This window comes from Macrotis lagotis, chromosome 2 (genome assembly GCF_037893015.1).
Source record: "Macrotis lagotis isolate mMagLag1 chromosome 2, bilby.v1.9.chrom.fasta, whole genome shotgun sequence".
Taxonomy (NCBI): domain Eukaryota; kingdom Metazoa; phylum Chordata; class Mammalia; order Peramelemorphia; family Peramelidae; genus Macrotis; species Macrotis lagotis.
The window spans coordinates 191,717,080-191,742,208 of record NC_133659.1 but is presented as its reverse complement, the minus strand read 5'-3'; the positions used below and the strand labels follow the sequence as shown (position 1 = coordinate 191,742,208).

General features: G+C 46.5%; 3 protein-coding genes across 12 annotated transcripts; 2 read left to right on the top strand and 1 right to left on the bottom strand.

Moving 5' to 3' along the window:
* The first annotated feature begins 202 nt into the window (after window positions 1-202).
* Window positions 203-12,611, top strand: PRR15L (proline rich 15 like). 6 transcript variants are annotated; one of them, XM_074224157.1, is made up of 3 exons: window positions 203-221; window positions 8,315-8,378; window positions 8,770-12,611. In XM_074224157.1, the coding sequence occupies exon 3, from the start codon at window positions 8,801-8,803 to the stop codon at window positions 9,101-9,103; it is 303 nt and encodes a 100-aa protein (XP_074080258.1). In that variant the 5' UTR covers window positions 203-221; window positions 8,315-8,378; window positions 8,770-8,800; the 3' UTR covers window positions 9,104-12,611. The 6 variants fall into 6 exon arrangements, with proteins under 6 accessions (XP_074080258.1, XP_074080260.1, XP_074080256.1 ...); XM_074224155.1 differs by lacking the exon at window positions 203-221 and adding an exon at window positions 4,187-4,285; XM_074224156.1 differs by lacking the exon at window positions 203-221 and adding an exon at window positions 4,299-4,953.
* PNPO (pyridoxamine 5'-phosphate oxidase) lies at window positions 12,214-16,974 on the bottom strand. Of its 2 annotated transcripts, XM_074224152.1 has the most exons (7): window positions 16,804-16,974; window positions 16,542-16,666; window positions 14,943-15,042; window positions 14,476-14,529; window positions 14,074-14,202; window positions 13,878-13,948; window positions 12,214-13,574 (listed from the first exon to the last, which is right to left on the bottom strand). In XM_074224152.1, the coding sequence occupies exons 1-7, from the start codon at window positions 16,957-16,959 to the stop codon at window positions 13,409-13,411; spliced, it is 801 nt and encodes a 266-aa protein (XP_074080253.1). In that variant the 5' UTR covers window positions 16,960-16,974; the 3' UTR covers window positions 12,214-13,408. The 2 variants fall into 2 exon arrangements, with proteins under 2 accessions (XP_074080253.1, XP_074080254.1); XM_074224153.1 differs by lacking the exon at window positions 14,476-14,529.
* A 359-nt stretch (window positions 16,975-17,333) lies between these two features.
* Window positions 17,334-23,856, top strand: LOC141513882 (uncharacterized). Of its 4 annotated transcripts, none has more exons than XM_074224149.1 (7): window positions 17,334-17,380; window positions 17,754-18,005; window positions 19,969-20,606; window positions 21,351-21,421; window positions 22,041-22,289; window positions 22,667-22,913; window positions 23,742-23,856. In XM_074224149.1, exons 2-7 carry the CDS (start codon window positions 17,791-17,793, stop codon window positions 23,849-23,851), a joined length of 1,530 nt encoding a protein of 509 aa, XP_074080250.1. In that variant the 5' UTR covers window positions 17,334-17,380; window positions 17,754-17,790; the 3' UTR covers window positions 23,852-23,856. The 4 variants fall into 4 exon arrangements, with proteins under 4 accessions (XP_074080250.1, XP_074080248.1, XP_074080249.1 ...); XM_074224147.1 differs by having other exon boundaries at window positions 21,318-21,421; XM_074224148.1 differs by lacking the exon at window positions 17,334-17,380 and having other exon boundaries at window positions 17,748-18,005; window positions 21,318-21,421.
* Window positions 23,857-25,129: the final 1,273 nt, after the last annotated feature.

Genomic DNA, 25,129 nt, shown 5'->3' with positions numbered 1-25,129 from the left:
TCCCACAAGCTCAGGCTCACCTATGCTTGCTACTAGTATGATTGACTAAATATCCATCTCTCCTACTTCTGCCCAAATGAGAAGAGAAGGAAATAAAACAATCATCCCATGCAATTAAAGTCTTTCTCATTGCCTCAAAAATAGTTGCTGGTTTGAAAATGCAGGAAGAAGACTTTTCCCCTTACCAAAAGTGGCTTGCTGTTGCTGAATTGTTTGACTCTGTAAGTCCATTTGTTTTTTTTTTAGGTTTTTGCAAGGCAAATGGGGTTAAGTGGCTTGCTCAAGGCCACACAGCTAGGTAATAACTAAGAGTCTGAGGTCAGATTTGAACTCAGGTACTTCTGACTCCAGGGCTGGGGCTCTATCCACTGCACCACTTAGCTGCCCCTCATTTGGTGTTTTCTTGATAGAAAAACTGGAATAGTTTGCCATTTCCTGCTTCAACTCATTTTACATATGAGGAAACTGAAGCAAATAGGGTTAAGTAACTTGTAAAGGGTCATACATCTAGTAACAGTCTAAGGTCACATTTGAACTCAGGTCTTTCTTACTTCAGACCCAATGCTCTTTCCACTATGCTGCTGACTGCCAATCTATCCAGAATACATTGGAGATAATCAAAAGAGAAAAGGCATTTTTAAGAGGGATGGGAAAAAGCTTCTGGTAGAAGGTGGGATTTTAGTTGAGACTTGAAGGAAACCATGGTGGGAGGCAGAGAGGAAGAGAAAGCAAGTGCCAGACATGGGGGACAGCAAGCAAAAATGTCAGTGAATTAGAGAAGTGCTTAGTGAATGAAAGAGCAAGGAGGTGGGTATCTCCAGATTGTAGAGTAAGTCTTTTAGGGAATGTTGCATTTAAGGAGTAAAAAGACTAGAAAGATAGGAAGGGGCCAGGGAATAGAGGACTTTAAATACCAGATAGGTGGTGAAATGAGAGAGAACCAGTCCCAGAGTTGGGAGAGACTTGAGTTTAAATCTAGCCTCAGATATTGGTAGTTATGTGACCCTGGGAAAATCACTTAATCCTTTTCTTTTTTGGGGGACACCAAACAAAAATCCCAGCAAGAGCCAACAGGATTTTTACATTTTGGTCCTAGAGGTATTAGGGAGCCTATGGAGTTGACTGAATGAGGGAATCTGAATCAAATCTAAGTTTTAAGAAGATCAATTTGATAACTGAGTGGAGGCTGGACTGGAGTAGTTGAGAGACTTGTTGCAGGGAAAACAGCCAGCAGGGTTATTACCATAATACAGGCAAAAGATGATGAGGGCCTGCACCAAGTTGGTGGCAGTGTCAGAGGAGAAGAGGTCAAATTTGAGAGTTGTGTGAAGCTTGACTACCTGACCCATGGAGGAAATATATTTGATTCGTCCAATAGGTGGCACTACACACAAGCCACCATACAAATGATGTCTTCAGATCCTGGGCCACATTTACAACCTTCCTACCATTAGTTTCAAATAGCTTGGTCAGGGACAAATTCATTCAAATAGGAAAATTTTATGATTACAGCTCCCACATTGCCTTTATAAATTTTTTCTTTTCAAATAGCAACCCTCTATATAAGAGAGTCTTAATCTTTTTTTCTGCTATGGACCTCTGGCAATCTAGTGAAGTCTATGGGCCCCTTCTCAGGATCATATTTTTATTTTTTTTTAGGGTTTTTTTTTTTGCAAGGCAATGGGGTTAAGTGGCTTGCCCAAGGCCACACCACTAGGTAATTATTAAGTGTTTGAGGTCAGATTTGAACTTAGGTACTCCTGACTCCAAGGCCAGTGCTCTATCCACTATGCCACCTAGCTGCCATGAGGATCATATTTTTAAAACCATAAGTAAAATGAACAGAATTATAAAGGAAACTAATTAGATTGAAATATAGTTATGAAAATGGTAAAAAAAAAACAAATCATGAAATCATGGACCCCAGATTAAGATCCTTCTCTTCATATTTATAATCACACAATCAACTTTCTGGAGTTATATAGTTTATTTGACATAGTGAAAATCAGGGGCAGCTAGGTCAGTCAGCAGATAGAAGTCTGGGCCCTGGAGTCAGGACCTGAGTTCAAATTTGATTTCAGGTACTCCATAATTACCTAACTGACCTTAGGCAAGTCACTTAACCCTATTGCCTTGCCTCCCCCCCCAAAAAAAAACATAGTGAAGATTCAAGAAGAAAAAGTTTTGGTGCTCTTATGAAAAATTAAATCAACAAGCATTTATTGTTATTGTTTGTTTTCTGTCTGTGATCCCATTTGGGGTCTTCTTGGCAAAGAAACTGGAGTAGTTTGCCATTCCTTCTCCAGCTCATTTTACAGACAAGGAAACTGAGACAAATAGGGTTAAGTGACTTGCCCAGGGTCACACAGTAAGAATCTGAGACCAGATTTGAACTGGGGAAAAGAAGTCTTCCTGATTTCAGGCTTGGTATTCCATCCACTTTGACATCAGTCCTATGTGTTCCAGGAACTCCACTAAGCTCCAGATATACAAAGAAAAACAAAAGATAGTTCCTGCTTTTAAGGAGTTCTTTAGTGATTGGAGGAGACAACATGCAAACAGCTATGTGCGAACAAGATAGGTAGAGGACAAGTTGGAAATAATCTCAGAGGGAAAAGAAAGGAAAGGGGAAAGGATTTTTGGAGAAATTTGAACTTTTAGCTGGGACTTAAAGGAAGACAGGAGATGGAGATAAGGAAGGAAAGACTCCCAAGCATGGGGACAGTGAGTGAAAATGTCCAGACCTGTAGGTGAGAGAAGTAGAGTATAAGAAGACTGCAAAGGCCAATAGGACTAGGATGTGAAGGACTTGGAAAGCCCACCCGAGAATAATGGAGATGAAAAGTTGCTGCTAGGGTTTATTAGATGGTCAGACGATCCCAGAACGTTCTTTTCAAACACACAAGTTATATAGAAAGGGGAGTAATGATGTTCTGGGTCAAGCTCTGAGTCTCAGACTAATTAACTGGAAGCACAGGAAAGTCGAGGGGAAATCAATTCATAGAGTTACAGTAGAAGATGGAGACAGAGAGGGAGGGAGGCAGGAAAGGAAGGGGGACAGGGAAGGAAGGAGAGAATCACTTTTAGTTGGCAAGTGGGCAGCATTGGGAAGTCGGGGTGGGGGTGGGGAGGTGATCAGAAAGTTGCATCCAAACCAAGAGGAGTTACCAAGAACCTACTAAGTAAGGCAAGGGACGCAGTCCTGGAGGATAGATATGTTGTTTTCCTCTAGCAACTCTTATGTAGATGAGCATAATAACCACACAAAATAATAAGTGCATGAGAGAGGAGCAAAGTGGAATTCGATCTGGGGAGGGTTGAGTAAGCTATCAGAAGTTGAGGCTGCAGGAATGATTGACTTGGAGAAGGGGCACCATGTGCCCCTTTCCATTGGGCAGAGGGGACACCCAAGACGGAGGAGGGGGGGGAATGGTCAGGCCTTTGCCGGAGGGAGTGGTAGTTCAGGCGATCCGGCATTTGCAATAAATTGGAACAGGGGAGCTGGGGACAGCCTGGGAACCGGTCCACTAACCAGTTTAACCAGGGACTAGTTTCGACTTTGTGAGTTCAAAGGCAGCAAGAGTATACCACATGCAAAGGAAGCAACACACTTAACCCGTTCACAGCCTAGCTCCCGCCGGGGCTTGAGCAGCCTGGGGTGGGGTGGGGTGGGTGCAGAGCTGGGTTGAGTCAACTCTTGTCCAGCCCCCTTAATGTGTGTGTGGGGGGCGGGGAGGTAGGAGAGGTGATGGGAGGTCTAGGGTGGGGTGGGGGAGTGCAGTCAGGCCGCGGTGAAGCGGCACTCTAAGGGTGGGGTGGGGCGGGGCGGGGTTGCGGCCTTTCTCCTGTTACAAGGATCCCCCTTTGGGATCCCTTCCTCCCCACTCTGGATCACCGCCTCATCCCCATTTGCCCCGGGTTCCAATGGGTGCAGGTAGCACCGGGATTGGATTTCCTGTGTGATGAATATTCAGTGGTTTGCACCCAGCCTGGACTCCTATTTACTTAGCCGGGAGGAGCTGAGTTTCAGTTCACCTTGGCTCGGGAGAAGCAGCCGGAGCAGGTACCCAGCTCTCGCACCTGTGCCCCCAGCACCTGCCATGCTGCTGCTGCCCCTGAGGTGGCTCCTGCCCCGGCCCACCTCTCCACTCAACTCTCCCGCTTCCTGGGCTCCTAGCCTCCTTGCCTGACAGCCTCAGAGACACTCCTGCCTCCCCCAGTCTCACTCTCCTCTCCTCACCCCTTCCCTGGGAAAGGTCTCCATCAGAGAAGTCTGGATTAACAGGTACAGGCAGAAGACAGGTCGGTGGGCGGATAAGGGGAAACTAGGGACCTAACCATCTCCCAGCCTACAGTGGCCAGTTTCATTCCAAAGGGAACTTGGGCTCTTCAGTTCTCCATGGGCAAGTGGGCAGACACAGGCCTCAATCAATCTGAGTTCTTGGAGTCGTTCCAGGTCTCTGGCAGGGTGGCACCCCCCGCCAGTTTCAGTAGGAAGTGTTTCATTTTTTTTTTTTAACTCTTGCTGTGCTTGGGTATCTCTAACATGAATGGATGAGATCCTTATTCTCCTCTGCAGGACCTCTCTGTTCATACTACTCACAGCAGGGAAGGGCATTTGGACTGTTGCAGATTGGAGGTGGAGAATAAATGCATGGTGTCCTTCAAAGCCTGGGTTTGGGTGTCCTCAGCTCCACCCCTCACTTTCAGTCCAGGGGCCCATTTTAGTCAATGGTTAACTAATTACTTATGGCCAACAATATGTAAGAAGAGCAGGTGCCTAGGCTTGAGGGTAGGTGGATAGTATAAAGATTGAGCAACTCAACTGGGTGGAACAGAACCTGGACTTATTCTGCAGGAGCATCTTGGTGGGCTATGGGTCCTTTCCTGAAGTCTTTTCTTCCATGAAGGCCTGTTTGGGTATACTTTGTGTGGCATTCTTGGCATGCTGTGGTAAGTGCTACCAGCAGAGGTTGGTGAGGACATAGGCTCCTGCTTCCCTTTCTTTTTATCTCTGGATGGGTTCCCTTTATAGGTTATATTCCCTTGTAGGCTGTATCAGACCCCCTGGGGCACTGTAAACAGTTGTCTTCATGGGAATAATTTTTATCACTGATGTGGATTCCAGGACTCCAGGGCAGAGGCCAAACCTTTTACTTTACTCTGTACATTTCAAGAAGGGCCCCTCAGTGTTGCATAATATTTTAGGCTCATAGACATGGGGCAGTTAGATCATAGAGACATATACTTCAATTCTCTGCATTGTACAGGTATGATAGATGTAAATATATGAAGATGCAATCTATAAAGCTATCAGATTTTTGTAAACTGAATTCCAATTGAACTGCCATTATGTGGCTTACTGCATTGCTCTAAGGAAATATACTTTTGTCACTGAGTACTTCCTCCGCAAAGAGCAGATGACAACCCCCCCTCTGCTTTTATAGAGGATTTTCTTGAGTTACTATGTTCAAAAAATTGATCATCCCACAGTCACAATGCAGGGCTGGATGGTGGTTATATGGACAATTGACAAATGCATAGCCTTCAAAAACCTAGGGTCATCTCCATGGCAGAATAAGGCTCCAGACAACAAACTGGTGGAATCCCATTTACCCCACTAAAGTCTACTATTTAAAGGAATCTTGTGAATTGCAAGTCACAAGGTCAACCCCTAAATTTTTCTATTTTGTAAACGTAGGTTTATCTTATTTCAGGCTTGCTAAATATTTCCTTGAATTGTGGTACTTAGATATCACTCCGAAGAGGGATGGGGCAAGCTATAAGGGAACATCTTGAGGAGAAATGACAAGAAGTGATGCCATAGAAGAGGGATTATTTAAATTGAGGTGCTATCTTGATGAGCTCCAGGGAAATATCTGAGATGATTCTGCTTTGCTCCTTAGACTTCTATAGAGAAGATTTTCTTTCTTGCCTCCTTTCTTGCCAGGGATGAGACTGCATGAATATGAGCTATGCACTGATCAGAAAGTAACAACCGAATGAGTTTTCACAGCATCAGGAAGATGCTGTTCCCTCGAAGAGAAATGAGTGTAAGGACTGTTTAGTGGAAAAAGTCAATGCAGTGAGCTGGATCCTTCATCTTTAGACTGAGTTCTGTTTGGTAATATGGGAAGACTAGAATTTGTCTTTGACTCCACAAAGGATGGGGAAGGAAAGGGTATATAGTATATTGTCCAAGGATCACAGTTGCTTTGCCCTTCTTGCCTTTCAGGCTCCTAAGTATTGTTCTGGAACATCTAGTCCTTTTTGAGGCTGTACTATGTCCAGGTTTGGGGGCAATTTGCCAAAGTAAAACCTTCCAGATTGTCTCCTTGGTGTACCCTCCTTCCTAAGTGGGAACTTAGAATTGAAAGTGTTAATTTGGTCACTCCCAAAGAAGAAAGGTCCCCCTTTATTTCTTTATTTTCTTCCCTCTCCCTCTCTCAATCCCCTTCCTCTCCCCCCCTCCCCCAAAAAAGCAGCTTGAGATCTGCTCAAATTACCTCCTGGTACCTGGACTTGGCTATAGTCTACAGAAGAGAGGAGGTAGAACGGGGAACTCCTACCCTGGACAAACAGGCAGAAGGAAACCTATTGGATGTTGCTGTGAGAAAGAGGGTGGGAATTATGACAGGCTGGAGGGTTTCAGCACTGGCAGAGAGACAAGGGTCAGCTGATTCCCTAGTCCACACTTGGATCTCCTGGTCTTAAGGGGAGAGGACTTAGCTTTCTTCAGTCTGGTCTAACCATATGGCTTTCCTCTCAGTCCTTCCTCAACTTTTCCCTGATGTTTTCTATATCAGACTTTCAATTTCTCTCTCTGAATCTTTGGGTTTCATGCTGTGCTATATCTCTTGCTTCTTTGCCTGTTCCTGCCTTGACTGTTTCTCAATTATTTTGTCTCCTTTATCCTTTTCCCATATTGCTTTTCTACTGTCCCTTAGAGCACAGAGGCCCCTTACCTACCCCTCATCATCTTCTCTGTCCAGGACAACCTTATCCTAGCTAAACCATCCATTGGGAAAAAAATTTCCCAATCTTCTTCAAAGCCCTTTTGGAAAATCTAATAACTATCATTATCCACATTTCTCTTTCATAGCACTTTTAAATACAACACATTTCTAGGGCTCAGAGAAGTTAACACAAGGTCATTCAACTAGAACCCAGGTCTCTTCTGACCAATAAGCCAAGTACTCTCTCCATTACATCCCCTTGCCTTATCTAATTGTATTTTGTGAAAAAGATTGGGTAGACAGAATTTAAAAAAATAAACAACTCTGTGACTAAGTTTAAATAACCCTCTTCCCAGTTTATCTAATGCCTTTTAAAAATTAAATTGAAAATAACTATGCTCTTTTTTTCATAACTGCTCTTAATGCTAATCATTTGTACCAACAGGATTTGATTTCATTATAGTGGTCAATTCAAACCCTCAAATGACTCTCTTTTATCCAGCCTTCAGTCTAGCATCAACACTGCAATGTATTAGAGGAGATTTTATAAATAAATGTCTTAGTGCATTTCAGAAATGTCTACTGAATAATTAAAGGAAGGATCCAGCCCTAGTTGGACTAGCAATAGGGATCATTCAGTTTGAGACTTTTATTTGAAAGAGAAAGAAGCTGAGGCACAATGATCACATAAGGTCATGCAGAGTCAGTCATAGAGGGGGGGCTAGAACTAGGGCTAAAACTAGCTCAGGGGTCAGAAATCTTGGCTAGGGGAGCCATCATTGGGAATGGACACTGCCTCCCATAGCTGTGGAGATCACCACAGGAAGGCCTAAAGCTTAGAAGTGGGAGGAAAAGAGAGGGGAGAGGGAAGAGAAAGAAGTGTCTGTAGCAGGCAGGGAGTGCTTGGAGACCACTCCTCTTAGAAGCCACTTCACAGACACCTAGGTAAAAGGCTTCTTGCCTCTTTATTGGTTCATGTGTCTTGCTTGCACAGCAGCAGAAGAGTTGTGTCCCTCATACAAGAGTTAAAAGTCAAACAAAATATATGCAAAAGACAAAGCATGATACATGGAGCATCTGTCCATCTGGCGTCAGACTCTTTGAGTCACTGTATATCCATTTCCAGCAGTTTATTACATTAGATAAATGTGTTAGAAAGAGCATTCCCAAGAAGATTGACATTAGACCCAACCCTGACAATGATTGTGTATTTGAAGGTAGGCAGGTCACTTTTATGGCTCTCAGAGAGTTGGATTCCATCAGCTGATCATGAATGCTTTTAAGTATGTTGATAATATTTCAATACAATTGGTTGCCTCTGTAATTCTATGTATTTTGTTTTGTGCATCTAAAAACAGTATCCTGAGGAGGCATCCATAGGCTTTACCAGACTGTCCAAGGAGTATATAATACAAAAAAGAGGTAAGAGCCCCAAGACTAGGTGAGACTTACTTTCAAACTCTTATATGAATTGATTCTTTATTTTTCTTACCTCCAACTACTTTTACATCTGCTTCCCTGTCTCTAGCTTCCTGTTTGCTTGGGCCAGTTCTTTCAGTTGGCCAACATGTCATTTCCTCAAAGCATTCTGCTCTTTGAATGGCATTGTGAGTTTAAAAGACAGTAAAAGCATTCTGGAAATGCTTACTTCTTGATATCCCAATTACACTTAAGTTTGCACATTTTTTAGGCTCATGCTAAAAAAAACAGACTCTGAAAATAGAGAGCTAGGCAAGGGGGAGATTTGGATTCTGCTGCTCAATCTTGTCTCTTGACTGATGTCTGTATCTTTTTCCCCTTACACTGCCTCCAGGAGGTCTCTGAACATTCCACACCAGGGAATCATGGCAGATGTTGGCTGGTGGAAGCTGACCTTTATGCGCAAAAAAAAGTCAACTCCCAAGGTTCTGTATGAGAGCCCGGATACTTATGCCCACCTAGATGGCGGTACTGAACCCACCCGGCCTGAGGGAGGGAATCCCAATATCGACTTTAATGCCCGGCTAGAGAAAATTGTGGACAAGAACACTAAGGGCAAACATGTCAAGGTCTCCAATTCTGGTCGATTTAAGGAGAAGAAAAAGGTTCGAGCCACTCTGGCGGAAAATCCCAATCTCTTTGATGATGGAGATGTGAAAGGACAGTGAAAGACAAGAAGGGGGATATTAAGTCCTGCCTTCTTCCTACCATCAGCTGGATTCTGAAAACTGACACTCCAGCCTCTTTGCCTACAGTCCAAGCTTTACAGTATCCTCTACTGGCCTCCACACCTGTGGGCATGGAAATGTCTCTTATTTATAGATGTACAATCTCTCCTAGAAGGCTGACCCTGGATGTCTGGGCTTGTCCCCATCCCCACATATAGGGTCCTCATAGTTCAAGGATCATATCTATGGAGAGAGAATAATCCAAGGAGGGTCAATCCTCATTACAGCTCTAGGCAGTGCTACTAGGAGGGAGGGAGGGATGAATGCAGAATGTCTCCCCTGTTTCCCAGGAACAGAGTCAAGTTTGAATTGCTGCTCTCACCTCTACTTTCACCCATAGCCTTTTCCCTATGGGACTTTTACTAGAAGCTAGAGTGAGGGTAGTGTAGTCTTTCCCAAGAGTCAGGGGAGTAAGGAGATTCAATCCCTTACCTTATCTCCTTTTGAACTTCCTGGAGCTTTGCCTAAAATGTGATCAGAGGAGAATCCCTCAAACTTCAGAGTAAAGGGATAAATTGGTAAATATCAATTTCTGTTAGGTAAATTCCCTTTGGGGGAGCTTGCATGGTTCTAAGGAATCCTGCTCAGGGGACCACTGGTGCACACCTATCTCCCCTCCCTGCCAGAATATGTAGTTAAAACAAATGACCTGGATGACATCCTAAGCCTTGAATTTTTTTCAAGTTTGGTCATAAAATTTCTTTTTGGTAATAAACATGACTTGAAAGTGAAGGGTCTTCATGAAGATAGTAACTGCTATCACTAGAGTTAGGATGAAGGCTAGGTTTGGCCCGGGGCAAGAGTTTTGGATGAAAAAGAGGGTGGAAACTGGGATAGAAAACAGAAATTTGTGGCAATGGCTCTAAGAACTACATTGTCCTTATTAGTGAAGAACATCTGCTAGGCTAGCACTTGTCACTTCATGGTTTATTATGGGCCTTTCATTAATGTATTTATTTTTTTTTGAACCCCATGAACCATTTTTCTGGATCTTGTGTATATGTAAAGGATTGCTGTAGGCTTTCTCTCTGCTTTAAAGTAAATGCTCCTCTCATTTGCTCTACCTCCTAGCTAGCATCAAACTGTGAGGGGTCCAGTTCTAATGTCCTCCAGTTTAGTGACCAATTTTACTTGCACTTTATCCACATCCTTTGGGGACACAAGGGGTTGGGCTACCATAATAGAAACTAAAATGACTAAAGCCATCTCCCCTGCCACTCACAACAAATTTAAGGGTATAAGTGGGTCAGGAAAAAGAAGGCTAGATTTTAGAAGATGAAATTCCACTCAATAATAAATTCTACTTCTTACTTCCAATATCTCCAATGGCTACTTCTCATCACTTTTATTTGTTAGGGGTTTTTTTTGTAAGGCAAATGGGGTTAAGTAACTTGCCCAAGGCCACACAGCTAGGTAATTATTAAGTGTCTGAGGCCAGATTTGAACTCAGGTACTCCTGACTCCAGGGCCAGTGCTCTGTCCACTGTGCCACCTGGCTGCCCCTCTCATCACTTTTTAACAAAGAAACTTATTCAAAGACCCTTCCCAGGGATGTGTTCCAATCCCTTCCACCAGATCCTCAGGCTCAGGCTTTGCCCAAGAAAATGGAAAAGAGCCAAGGATAAGAATGACTCATATCTTAGTTGCTTGGAGAGAGGGAAAAGCAGGGAGGTTGACCAAACAATGCCACCCTGCAGCTTTCAATCAAATCTCAATGCCTATAAGGCCACCCTACCCAGGAGAACAGCTATTAGAAGCCATTCCCCAGGAATTTATTATCAAAACAAACTGGGACCTTTGGTACAAGAAGACCTTTGTCATGGTGCCTCACCCTGGCCAGTGGGGAACATGGGAGTGATGATGGAAAAGGGAGGGATTAAACACAGGGGCTTTAATATCCTTTCCTTTATATAACTCAGCATTCTATAACAACTGTCTCCTATGGAGCTCTTTGGAGAATTGCTAAACATTTCATTTGAATTCACACCTGAAACATTCACTCCATCCACATCTAAAAGGGGAACCCTCTCCCCATTTTTCTAGGAAGCAAATTTAACAGAGGGAGAAAAAAGCTCATACATTTAAATCATTCATTATAGGGGTCAGTGTTTGTGGCGTTTTTGTGGGGGAGAGTGGAACTTTTTTTGGTAAGGCAGTAGGGTTAAGTGACTTGCCCAAGGTCACACAGCTATGTAAGTATTAAGTATCTGAGGCTGGATTTGAACTCAGGTCTTCTTGACGCCAAGGCTGGTGCTCTAACCACTGAACCACCTAGCTGCCCCCAGAGAGTGGAATTCTTGCAGGTAAATTATCTTCTGACTGAATTGGTCCTGTATAAGGGCAGGTGACAGAAGCTTTGTTTTCTGTTTCCTCTGGGGTGCTGGAAAAAAAGCCAGTGTTAGAAAGAAGAGATGACTCCCAAGAAGAGAAATCAGACTTCCCCTTTCCTGGCCCCGAAAGCTGGTGATGACAGGGAAGGTAGGGATACTGGGACACTCTCAACCCCAGCACTAGCTTGAGCTTCTCCAGATACCTACAGCTCTCTACCAGTCCTACTCTTCCTTCCCTCATGGAGAGTCGTTGGGCCCCAGAAAGAAAGACCTATTCCTGGTGGGAAGTAATAGAGTCATCCTGTTCTCTACAGGTGCTATTTGCAGTGAGTCCTTTCTTGAGGACAGGCTGACAGTCTGGAGGGCCGAGTCAGAGGCAAAAGGTTAGGGAGGAGATGAAGCAAGGGGGAGTATGGGAGGAGTAACTGAGAGGGCAAATATGTGCAGGAATTGGGAGAGGCCAGGGGTTATCTGGGCAACAGTTTCACTGGGACAGGACCCAACACTACTGGAGGGGGACCAGCCAGAACTGGAATTCACCTGATTTAGACCAATCCTGGGCATCTGGCTCCCTCTGCTGGACAGAGGGGGAGATTTCCTTAGCCTTGACCCTTCTGAACCCCACCAGGGAGAAGGGGGGGGGGACAATGACTCACTGAATCCCCACCCACTACCACAGGGGCAGACAGCAGGTCAGCCAGAACAAGGTGAACATTAAACAACACAGCTGAAGATTTTATTTCAGGACTTGTACAAGAGGTAACAGGATGCAAGTAGAGTACACAGTGGCCCAGGGCCTAGGCCAGGGTGAATCCAAGGGGCCCCGATAGATGAGTCAACACCCACCCAGCTTGACCTGTGAACTACTCAACGTGTCAAAGTTCTGGCAGGGAGAGACAGAGATGGTCCACCATCAACCATAATCACGAATTCAGAGCCCCGGAACCCAACCTGTGCACAGTCATATAGGGGAGATGGCCACTAAGGGTTCTAGAGAAATAAAAATGATTTTCACATTTTTTAAAAAAATACAATAAACTTTAAACTATTCTTAGTTCCTGGGACTTTTACCAAATAGGCTCATGTGGGTGGGAGTTTGCTGACTGTAATTCTAGAGCTTATAATCAAGGTGGGGAGACAGAACAAAGCAGGCTTGGCTATCCAGGAACCCATTCACATGCTCACAGAAGCAGACAGGGCAATAACAGTGGTTTAAATAGCAATCAACTTTCTCTCACACATGGCTGAGTCACAGTGAATGTTTAACCCCAAGCTGGATTCCTCTCAGCCCAGAAGACCCACTCCCACCAGGATCTGGCTGGACAATACAAACTGATTTCATCGTTGTGCAACTCTATAATTACTATTGGTTCAAGATCATCTCAGAATGGGAAAAGTAGGTCTCTAGAGTTCATTCAGTCCAACTGTTTACCCCATTTTGGAATTTCCAATAGAAGAAACAGAAGATCACTAACCTCCCTGTGACCTCTATCCATTGTGTTTCTTTAAGGGATATATTGTATAAATATAATTTCCCTTCATTGTGAATCACAGTCATTTAGTACTGGAACTCAGTTTTGGGAAGGCAACTTTGTTGCCAAAAATATGCACATGTATCTTATAGTTCTGAAAACACTCCCACCCAAACAGAAATATTTTTTGGATTATCCAGCCTTTTATTTTGGGGTGTTCTTTGCATGATTTGTTCACAAATGCTCTTTTCAAGACCTTATTCACAGGGATAAAAGAGAATTAATTTAGTACAACGTGCTTAGGTAACAAAGTTAGCAAGGCCCTGAAGGTAGGGTTGAGTGGGCTCAGCTTAGAGCCTGCTGGGAACACCCTTGCATTTCTCACCACTCTGTTCCTGGTTCTACCAGGAGCTGAGAAGGTTCAATCATGAGGAGTCAGACAGCTATGGTGAGAGTCTCTCATAGAGCCAGTCATTTGCCCCAGGGTGTGTCATAGGTCCTGCAGCAGGCTCTCCAGGTTGCAGCCTCCGGAAGACGATCCGGTCATGTAGACGGTTGGTTTGACCCTGCCAGAACTCTATCACTTCTGGGTACAGGATATAGCCACCCCTAGAAGGAAAGGAAGAGGAAAAGGGAGAGAGAGTGCTTTCAAAATTTTGGAACTGCTATCTACAGGCTTCGTTCAAGGCCACTAGGCGAAGTCAAGCTTCACCTCAGGCCCAAGACAATGTCTGTTGCTGGTCCCTGAGGCCAGAATCAAAGGGTTAGTAACTTTCCATTTTCAAAGCAAGATGGTGCCAAAAGGTTAGGTTTAAGTCTTAACTTTGCAATGTAACAGTGTGACTTTGGGCAAATCACCTCACCACTCTGGATCCTTTCCATCTATGATTCAATGGAAGATATATCACTCACCAATATTTAGGCTTGGGCACAACCTGCTCCTGGTACAGCCTCTCTAAATCCTCATTCTTCTTCCTCAGGTACTGTTAAGAGGAAATGTAAAGAGGAAAAATCTGGTCTAGGCATCTAGTGGTGTTCCCTCTGTCTGATTAAGTAACTCTGGAAGAATAAAGATGCCTCTTCTCTCTACCTCCTCTTTCCTACTCACCTCCCGGTCTGGAATAACAGAGCTCTGGTGACTGACGACTGCACCAATTTGGCTGCTTTTAGGGCGGGAGTGGAAATAGAGCTCTGCCTCAGGGTCCGGCAGCTTCCGTACCTGCCCTTCAACACGCACCTGCACAGATAGCCACAGGTGGAGGGGGGATGGGGTCTTTCGGACCAACTCTTCTAGTAGATGATCCAGTCATCTTCATTTTCCCCATCCACCTCTGAAATACAATCTAGTCTGCCCTAGGAACAGACCCCCCCATCTTTCTATGTTAGAGAGCAGGCACTAAGGACAAGAGGAGGATTCCTAGGAAACTTTCATACAATGTGCCAACCTTTTTACCATTTTGCTCACCAACTCCCCTAGTCCATCTCTGACCCTGTCCCAAATACTGCTCACCTGTCTATTGAGGGGTGCCCAGTAGAAGAGGAGGGAGGCAAAAGGGTTAGAATCCTGGGGATAAGAAAACAAAAAAGAGTATAAAGACAGGGTGATACATGGAGCCTCCTCCCAATGAGGGGGGAATCCAACTTAGTTTCATGGGGCAGGAAGAAAGATGAGAATTACACTTTCTAGGAAGAGCAGTTATCTGTGATTTCTCTAACACTTCTCATTTGCTGACCACAAGGGTTCACAGAATAGTTTTTCTATTCTGGTTTGGGAATCCAGACTTCTAGGCCTGGAGAGTAGAGAAGCTAATTGAGAGACTATTAGGAGGTAAAAGGGGGGAAAGAAAGTATCTGAGTTTCAGATCTGCTCCTCTTTCCTCATTTTTATGGAATGAAACAAGAAGGGAGATGCCTGTCTTGTTGGCATGGAGAGAGGGAAAGTTTTTGTTTTTTTTTTTCTTTACAAGAAACCCTCACCAGCTCTTTTCCTTTTCGGCTTTCAAAATTAGTGAAGAAACGGAAGCCATCCTGGCCAAAGCCCTTTAGCAGCAACATCCGGGCAGAAGGTTTTCCATCCCTAGGGAACATGGGAATAGGAACAGTAGTCAGCACCCAATCCTCATGCCCTTAATTCCCTCCTGTAAAGGAAATCAAAGAAGAAAAGAAAGATGATTAACTTAAGGTAGTGCTGATTGTGCTTTTAACTCCACCTTTTCTCAGCCCTTAGATATGTGGCCTGAAATACAATATAGTCATTGGCTCATTCTGCTCTTGTATGTCTTCTTGTTAATGAAACTATAAACTCTTCAAAGGCAAACCAGGTGCTAATTAATATTAATTAATTAATGCTATAGGTATGGTCTTATGAAAGGGAGATATATATCCCCAAGGAGTTTATATAATCTATTGGGGAAGGGGTGGCTAGGTAGTGCAGTGGATAGAGCACCGGCCTCGGAGTCAGGAGTACCTGAGTTCAAATCTGGTTTCAGACACTTAATAATTACCTAGCTGTGTGGCCTTGGGCAAGCCACTTAACCCCAATGTCTTGCAAAAACCTAAAAGAAAAATCTATTGGGGAAGATATAAAAAAGAAAAATTAAATGTTTACAATGAAAAGGATAACATTAACAAAAGATAATAATAATAAACTATTAAAGTTTGCAAAAAACATATCTCCTTTTATCCTCACAACAGCCCAGTGAAGAAAGTGCTATTATTGTTACCATTTTACACATGAGAACTATGAGACTGAGAGGCTAAGTGACTTGCCCAGTATCACAAAGTTAGTATCTGTTTTGGGTAAGATTTGAATTCAAGTTTTCCTTATTCCAACTCCATTGCTCTAACAATTATACCAAGTAAATAAGCCAAATGAAGCGTTGTCAAGGGTAAAAGACCCAAGGCAGGGAGGCCAGGTATTCAGGTCTTGGTTTCCCCATCTACAAAAATTGAATGTGAATATAAATGGTAACTCTCATTGTGGTGGCAAAGAGCTAGAAATTGGGGAATGGCTGAACAAGTTGTGTTTTGTGATGGAATACTACTATTATGCTATAAGAAATGAGTTAGGGCAACCAGGTGGCACAGTGAATAGAGCACAGGACCGGAGTTCAAATCCCACCTCAGACGCTTAATCATTCCCTAGCTGTGTGACCTTGGGCAGGTCACTTAACCCCGCCTCCTCAAAAAAAAGAAATAGTCTGATGACCTTGAAATGACATGTATTGAAATAATGCATTTTTTTTTGTTTTAGGTTTTTGCAAGGCAATGGGGTTGAGTGGCCGGCCCAAGGTCACACAGCTAGGGCATGATTAAGCGTCTGAGGTGGCATTTGAACCCAGGTCCTGTGCTCTACCCGCTGCCCGACTTGAAATGACGGGAAGTGAAGCGCAGCCGAGCAGGCGGCGTGCAGCGACAGTGGCTTTGTCCCCGCGAGCCCTCTTGCCCAGCTCTGTGCGATCTTTCTAAAACCAGCTTCAGACCCCCATGTTGTCCCGAACACCCGCCGCCGCCGCGGCACCTACGACCTACACCAAAGGCCGGGGGCGGCGGGCCCGGGGGGCAGGGGCGGCGCACCTGGTGCAGGTGGCCAGGCACATGGCATTGGCTTCGTACACCTCCGGGCACCGGGCGGCTTCTTCGAACCAGGAGGAGAACTGCTGGATGGGGTCCAGCGAGGTCAGCTGCGACTCCTCGAAGGCCTGGGCAGGGGCGAAGCGCAGAGCGCGGGCCTGTCCCTGCGCCCCGGGCCCCCCGGGCGCCCCGGGCCCCCCCTCCCTCCGGGCCGCCCCCTCCCGCCCCCCCCCGCCCCCGCCCCTCGCCCCCTCGGGGCCGGCACCTCCTGGTCCTGGAGGTAGCTCTTCCGCATGTGTCCCAGGTCCATGACAGCTCGGATCGCCCACGGGCCGGGCGGGGAACCCACCTTCGCGGCCCGCCGGCCCCACCACGTCACGACGCCCGGCAGCGCGCTCCCCAGCCCCCGTCGCGTCGTCATGACGACCGCGGAGCCACGTGACTGGGCTCTGCACACGCCAGCCTCCCCTCCCCGGCCCGCCCCGCGGCCCCCGCTGTTTGCTTTCCCTTTTCCTCTCTCCGCCCCCCCTTCCTGCCGGGCCGGGACCGGCTCTGATTCAGCTTCCGAGCCGTCGCTTCCTCTGTCACCGGAGGGCCCAGTTACTACGTCTAACCTCCCGCCGGCCCCGCCCCCTGCCCTCCGGAATCCAATCGGATCCCAGGATCCGGGGAGCGTGAGACAACACGCAAAGATCATTGGCTTAAATCTTCCGGGAACGGGGCCAATCGGAACGGGAAGGACGGAGCCTCGGCGCCAATGGGGAGCGCCGACGGGGGCGGGAACAAAGAGACCAGGAAATGTAGTCACCGCCGTCAATACGCACATGGAGGTGTTGTTAAAGGTACAGGGGCAGCCGGCCCGGGCCGGGGAGGGGGGTCGGGGAACTGGGGGCGGGGGGCGCGGCGTGCGGGGCTGGGGGCGGTCTGTGGGAAGGCCGGCGTGGTCGGGAGCGCCATGGCCGGGGAGGGGCAGAGGGAAGCGCCGGGCGCTGCTGGGAAGGGCAGAACCGGGACAGGCGCAGGGTGACGGGCTGAGCCGGCGGGGGGGCGCCGGGGATGAAGTTACTTGTGGCGGCGAGGACCGAGCCGGGGCCGGGGCCGGGGCATCGGGCGGCCGGGTGGGCGCGACTCCGGGATCCGGCTCCCCGGCGCGGGCGCAGCTGCCCGCCCCGCCCGCCCCAGCTGGCTCAGGCTGCCCGCTCCTCTCCTCCCCAGGTGCCTCGGGGGCTGGTCCCCCGGTCCGTGCCGGCAGATGGCTGAGGGGGCCGGGGAGAGGGCGGCTCTGCAAGGCCCCTTCCAGGCTGTGGAGCCAGGCCTGGGGGATGCCGAGCCCGCCGATGCCCACCCCACCTTTGACCTGGCAGAGGCAGCCCTGGGGGGGGCGCCGCTGTGCAGTCCCAGTTTTCAGCAACATCAGGAACTTGAGCCGCAGGAGCCGCCGAGACAGGTGCCCCCGGAGTGCGCCAGGTAAGGGAGGCCTTGCTGGAGCAGCCTGGGCTCCAGCCTCCATCTTATGCAGATTCCTCCCAGCCACCATTGTGTGCTTAAGGGTATGCACCTTGTCAGAAAGGGAAGCACCTGGGAGCAACCTCCTCTAATCCACTCCGATAGGAATCTATTTCCATCAAAGCCTCACAGGGTCACAGAGCTTGAAGGAACCTTAAAAGCCACAGTCTTACCCTTCATTTCACAGATGAGGAGGAGATGGAGGCCCAGGGCCTTGTCCAAGCTCACATAGGAAATGTCAGCATTGAGATATAAACCTGGGTTCTCGGACTTCAGAGATGAGGTAATGAGAGGGGCAGGTATGGGAAGCAGAGAGCAGAGATGAGAAAATGAGACCCGAGGGGGGTAGGTCAAAGACTTAATTCTTTCAGGCTAAGGCAGGAATCCATTGTTTTGTGGATTAAAGGCTTGTCTTTTGCCTGGGAGGGAGCTCTTAGCTTGGACTATGGGATGGGGGGAAGGATATGTAGTCTGTACAGAGGATACAGATTAATAACTATAAAACTTATTCTCTGCCCAATAGGCCCCCTACTTCAATATTACTTATATTAGTGCTCATGGGTTTTACAAAGGGGGAAATTTACACACAAGAAAATGGATCCAGTAAACTCACCTTAACACAATGGCTGGGAGCTGTTTCACAGAGCATATAATCCACTCATTATTTCCAATAGGATGAGCTCTAGGTAAGAGGTCAATGATTTAGTACTTTGCCCCTCCCAGGGGGGCAAGCCCCTAAGACAAAATAAGGGTTCCTAGCCTTAGCCTAAAAGGATTAAGTCCTTGGCTTACCTATCCTCTGCTCTCTGAGCTACTACCCCTCATCTGCATATCTCCCCCCCCAAACTTTGTCCTCCTTAAAAGCTCAGCTTACTCTTCAGCTCTGTACAGAGGGTACAAATTACTAAATATAAAAGTTTTCTGTGCAGTGTTTCCCCTATTTCAAAATGTTGGTATCATGCCTTGAGATGACATGCTTTTATGTTCTTGGGGGCCACACTGATCAGCCCTCCTTGGGGTAAGAGGATCAGGAGAACTAAGGACTATCAAGAAGTTAGTCAAGAGAGTTGAAGGATAAGGAAAGTTGTAAAATATAATATATAGAAGATAGTTATCAGAGAATAGGAAAGGAACTAGATTGCAGCCCTGAGTATTGGGGTTTGGGGGAATATAGGGAGGTGGAATTGGATCTAAATCTTTTAGAGAAATCATTTAACTTCCATTTCAAGATCAGTGGCATCAGGACAGATTCTGGTCTATCTATAGAGAAGCCCAGGCTCTGATCAAGAATCTGAAGACCCAAGAATATGACTCTAGGTCTTATCTAAGCTGGGTGCCATGTCCTTGGTATTGGGGTATCCCTTATTCTTCTCTCTTACTTTCATCCCCTTCTACACAGATGAAGCCAGAGCTGTCCTGCTCTTTCCTATTTACTGCAGTCCTATTAGACTGAGCGCCCCCTGAGGGCAAGGACTACTCACTCCTCCATCTTCTGGTTTTTCTCTTTGCAGCCATTCCCAGGCTTTGCCCACAAGGATTATTTAAAATATTGACTTTAAAAGAGGAACTATTTGTGTGCAGCTTTTGTTGTGTTCCTTTATGTTAACTGGGAATCCTTGTCTGTTGGGGCTTCCGGGCTTTATTTCTCTTGTATCTGGGGTCCGGTTTCTTAGCTGTGCCAGGAGAGGCATGTTTTCAGAGGAGTTGAGTCGGGGATATCAACATCCTACTTGAGTCCCTGAAATCCTGGGGGCATTGACTCAGAAACCAGAATTAGCATCTCCTTGTTACCTTATTTTAGTTTGGGTGAAATTAGGAAATGGGGATGTCCCCTTCCACATCCTGCTTCCTCCCAAGCTTCTTTCCCTGGGCTGGGGCTTTGGAAACGGCTACTAGTGACTTAAGATTTGTGTTTTGCTTCTAGTGTACAGGCACGGGGGATACTGACTCTGGGGAGGCCTGCTCCATCACTGCTGACACCAGAAGAAGACGCCAAGAACAGAAAGCGTCCATGGCCCACCAATGGGCCAAACCTTGGTCCTACCTTCCCTCGGGGTCTAAGTGTCTCAGAACTGCCAGCTGCTCCTTTCTTCCCAAGTGGTGGTACCAGCAGCCTGGACATTCGAGCTGGAGGCCTCCAGGACACTCCCCGATTTCCAAGGACACAGGAATCCCTGCGGGCTGCCCGTCCTACTCCAGCCCGACTGTGCCATCCCACACCTGTTCTAAGCCGGTTGAGCACAGAGCCTCTAGAGCCTCTGACCTCAGAAGGAGCCTGCCCTTGGGCTACAGGAGGTGGCAAAGTAACGGGGTTGTATGCTGAACTAGTGAAAGAGTTGGAGTTACAGATGGCAGAGCTTCGGAGGCTGCTGGTCTCCAGGGAAGAAGCAGCTCTAAGGCAAGAGAGGAGGATCCGGGAGTTGGAACTGGAGAATCAGCAGCTCAAGGGTCAACTGCGGAGTCTAGAGGAGCAGAATGATCTGCTGTCTAGCACACGAGGTGGTGCAGTGCTTAAAGCATCCTCTGCTAACACCAGCCTCAGCTCGGGGACCGGTAGCCTTGGTAACAGGAGCTGTCCTCCTCTCTGGGATACTGACAGGAGGTGGCTGGAAGGGGATCCCTTAGACTGGGCTGTCTACTTCCTTCAGGGTCCCCAGGAGATGTTTTAGTGCCTCCTCATTTGCCTTTGGAGATGACCTGTGATTTCCATCCAGCTTTGCCTTTGGTTCCATTTCCGTTATTTCCCTGCTCCTCCTCCTCCTCCTCAGTTCTTTGGACAGCAAATTTTTCTATAGACCCATTTTTGTCCCACTAGTTCTACATTTTCCTCTAATGCCAGGGCTTTCTTTCCTTTTGCTTAGGTCCTTGTTCATTACTTTGCTTCCTCAGTTTCAGTCTCTGTCTGTCCTCACCAAGGACTACTTCACTCAGTATCCTCCCTCCCTACTCCACACTACTATATGATCCCTTTGTCATCCTGACCTCAAGAGATCTTCTGGTGATTTTTCCTGATGAACAGCCATCCCTCCTCTTCCCTAGAAGCCAGTGCTTAGCATATCTCAGCAGTGGGTTCCCAGAAATGGGAGGAACATTTCCAGTGGGTCCAGGATCTATAACAAAAGGAACATCAGAAAAGGGATTTGAAAAGGGGGGGAGGGATTTTTATGGGTACTCATATTGGGGAGTGGGGAGGTAGAGTCCAGATTCTAATAGGCCCTCATAGCCCCATCAAGATCCACCTGTAGCCTTTAAAACATGTCTGTCTACATTTAGCCATCCCCATGGGTGTGGCCTCTCTCTCCTCAGATGTCAACGAAGGGAACATCCAGTTCCTCAAGGGCCTGGTGGGGCTACTGGAGAGCAACATGGCACTACAGGTGGGTCCCTGATGAGCTAGTAGCTCCTGGGGACCAAGGATGAGGGACATGGATGGAGATTTGGCAATGGGTAGATGCTAAGATAGACTTTTGACATAAACCATTATGCAGATGCCTAGAACTCCCAAAGGCCACACCCAAATATACAAAATAAGAGCTAAATGTTAATCTGCATTTAATTTCTTTATATTCATTGAATATAGACTGTTCATTCTGGTTTTTGAGTCGCTGGGGATGGTCTTATTCTTTAGGGTAGCTCATGTCTTCCTCACAAACCTTTACTGACTTTAGTTGCCCACATATGGAGAATGTGGGAGCAGGGGAAGGGGAGAGAATCTAACCCTTTGGGAATGATTCAGCAACTCTTATGTTGGAAGCAAAGGGGCCAACTAGAATTAGCTTGGGTAGGATACCCTCAGGGAAATTAGAGGCATGTTCCCAGGAGGGTAACCTGAATTGTTTGTCCTTTAACAGGGGAGAGGGTCACCAGTGGCCTGGCACTGGTAGGAACTTTTCCATCATCTTTGGGGGAGGTTGCCAACCTTCATTGTAAGGGATTCCACAGGCTGAGATGCTGCTGCTTCCCATGCTTAAGGATTGCTTCCCCTTCCCTCTTCAGGTGAATGGCCTTCCTGCACCACTTCCCACATCACCATCTGTGGAACCCAAGGAAACTCCTGCTGAGGCCCCACGGTCCCCACCAGTCCATAGGCTTCGAGCAGGACTCCCTAGTGGCTTCCCAGCATGGTTGAATTCTGAGGATGGGGTGGGCAGTCCTGCTACACTGAGTGAGGCCACCTGTCTATGGGAGGAAAATGTTCAGGATACACTACCCGATGGAACCCCTGTTTGGGCATCGCCTGTGGAGGTAAGTACTGCAGAGAACTCAGTGGGAAGGGGCAAGTCTAGATTCCCTAATAATCTTGCAGCCTTTATAAATGGGATGAGAGTGAGTAGTCAACTAGTACCCATGGACAAGAGGGTTTGGGATTGGCAGATTATCTCCAATTGGGAAATCTGTCTCCAAGGCATCTTTAAAGATGAGGGAATTTGGGGTGAAATATATAATTAAATTAGTTATATCTGCTGCTCTGGGTTCCCTAGGGACTGAGAAATGAACCCTGAGCCCATCAAGAAGTTAATCATTCAACTTCTAGGACAGACACCTTTGGGATGCTGGTCCTGAAAAGATACTAATGAGAATATCAAACTAGAGGCTATGAGTGCATTTTTTTCCTTCTACAGGAGAACGGGAGGCCCAAACTGGAGCTAATCCCCAATTCAGGGGTCTACATCACTCACCACCAGCTAGATGACCTGTCTCAAGTATCAACAGACAAACCCAAGCTGATGACCAGGCGTATGTTAGATTACTTCTTCTCTCGGGAAACACTGGCCCGCTCCTCTGCTACCGGTCAACGAATTGCCCATAACAACACCACTATGGAGAAGCCCATCCGGTTGCCCGTTGCTGTGGTCAATGCCATCAAAGGTACCCAGAAGCAGACTTCCCCAAGGGCAGTGCTTTGTGCCTGGGGCAGGAGGGATGGAATGGTATGTACTGTTGGCTTCTCTCTGGCAGGGGACCATGCAGTGGTGACCTGAAAGCTGACTTGATACCCGAGATTTTTAGTCAATTTATTTTTTTTGGGAGGGAGGGTGTCTGAATCTTCATATTCTTTTTTTGGAATTGGAAAATCTTTCCTTTGGCAAAAGATACAATTCCACTTTCAGAGTTGTGATCTGGAGAACATATCTGAGGGACATTTTGAGAATTCTAGTACAGTGATGATGAGTTGATAGAAAAATGCCATTCACTACATTGAGGGATACATCAACTGTAATGAGGTAGGAAACAGGATTGAGGTGAAAGCTGAGAAATAACTGGTAGGAATATCTGCGTTGATAAATGTAACTCTTTTAAAGATAGGAATCTGATGGCCCATATATGGTGATGAGAAAGGGGATGGGACCTTGCAAAGGTTAAGGATTGTAAAGCTTTTCTCAGTTTTTCCCATGTCCCTCTCTTCTCCCACTGTCTTCCCTCAATTCTTTTCTCTATCTGTGGTTCTAGTAAGGATGAAGAGAACTAGGCCAGGTCTCGGGGAGCAATGAGACAATTCTCCACTTCTGCTCCTGCTCTCCCCGCTCCGTGGCCTCTTTAAAGTTCCAGCTTTTGAAATGACCAAAACTTGAAGGATTTTGATTTGAAATGGGCAATAAGTGTGTGGAAGACATGCCATTTTTCTCTTGCCCTCATGTTTACTCCCCCTACTCATGACTTGGAGCTAGACCTGAGCCCCCTTTCTGTCTTCCCCAGAATATGTCACCAAGGTGTGTGGCCGTGGCTGTAACTTTAATGCCGTCATCAACAGCAAGTGTGGGACCTCAAGGAGGGCAGTCAAGAAGATGATTGTAAAGATGGAGTGAGTGGGGTGAGGGGGGGGGGTGGGTGGGCCAGGCCCTGCAATCTGCTGGCAGATACATATATATTTTTAAAAAGCATCCTTCAAGTACTGCACCATCAGGATCTGTCTTCAGGAGAGTGGTGGGAATGGATAATCCTTTCCCTAATCTTTGCATTTTTCTGGGCATATTCCTGTTCTACTGAGGATAGGATTGAATCCTAGTATCTAGGATCTCGTGAGCTGTGGGGTCTGGGGTCATCTGGGCAGAGAAGAGGAAAAAAAATTGAAGGGAGGGAATGATTTCCTTGTCCATTCCCTTTGGCACTGACAGTTTTGGGAAGGGTCACCAGAGTTGAGGAATAGGAGGCCACAGACTGTACTGTTCTCCCTTTAGGACAATGTTCTAGCTATTTTCCAACATCATGTTCTTATATCCATGTACACTCTGGAAGCCAGTTAGCAAACAGTGATTTTTTGGGTAGTGAATGGGAGCCCTGAAAGATCAGCTCCTCCATCCTGCCAGAGGAGGACTCTGTCTGTAGAGCAGGCGGGGAACTTCTACAGTCATCTTGGAGATCAAAATTCATGACAAAAATACTTCATAGACCTTCTTGTACATAAGCCAGAACATTTCAAATAAAGGTTGGATTAAACCAAGCTCATTGCTGCTGCTAATTGCCATCATTATCTTCCACTCTTTTTAGATCCTGGAATTTTAAAACTAGAATTTTTTTAAACTTTAGAAATAAGGCCCAAACCTAATAAATAAATAAATAAGGTCCAAGCACTTTATTTTACAGATTGGGAAACTGAGGGCTAGAGAGGGTAAATATCCTGGCTCAAGACATCCAACGTGCTAAATAGAACAGTTAAGATTCATGGGTGGCTAGGTGGCGTAGTGGATAAAGCACCGGCCCTGGAGTCAGGAGTACCTGGGTTCAAATCCAGCCTCAGACACTTAATAATTACCTAGCCATGTGGCCCTGGGCAAGCCACTTAACCCCATTTGCCTTGCAAAAAAAAAAAAAAAAGATTCAAATCAGTGTGGCCTCTTGGCCTTGACTGTTCTTCCAGTAGCTCAAGGTCTATATACCCTTTAGAAAGCAGGTGGAAGACATGCAGGGTTACTACTAAATTTTCTTTTGATAAGAATGCCTCTCTTAGGTGAATGAAGAAGATACTTGGTCAGTGTCTATATTTAGAGCTTTGGAACATTCCCTAGAAACAGTTGCCAGGAAAGGGAAAAAACCTGGGAGCAGGGACCTTCTGCTGAGGCAAAAAAGAGACTAATTTGTTATTT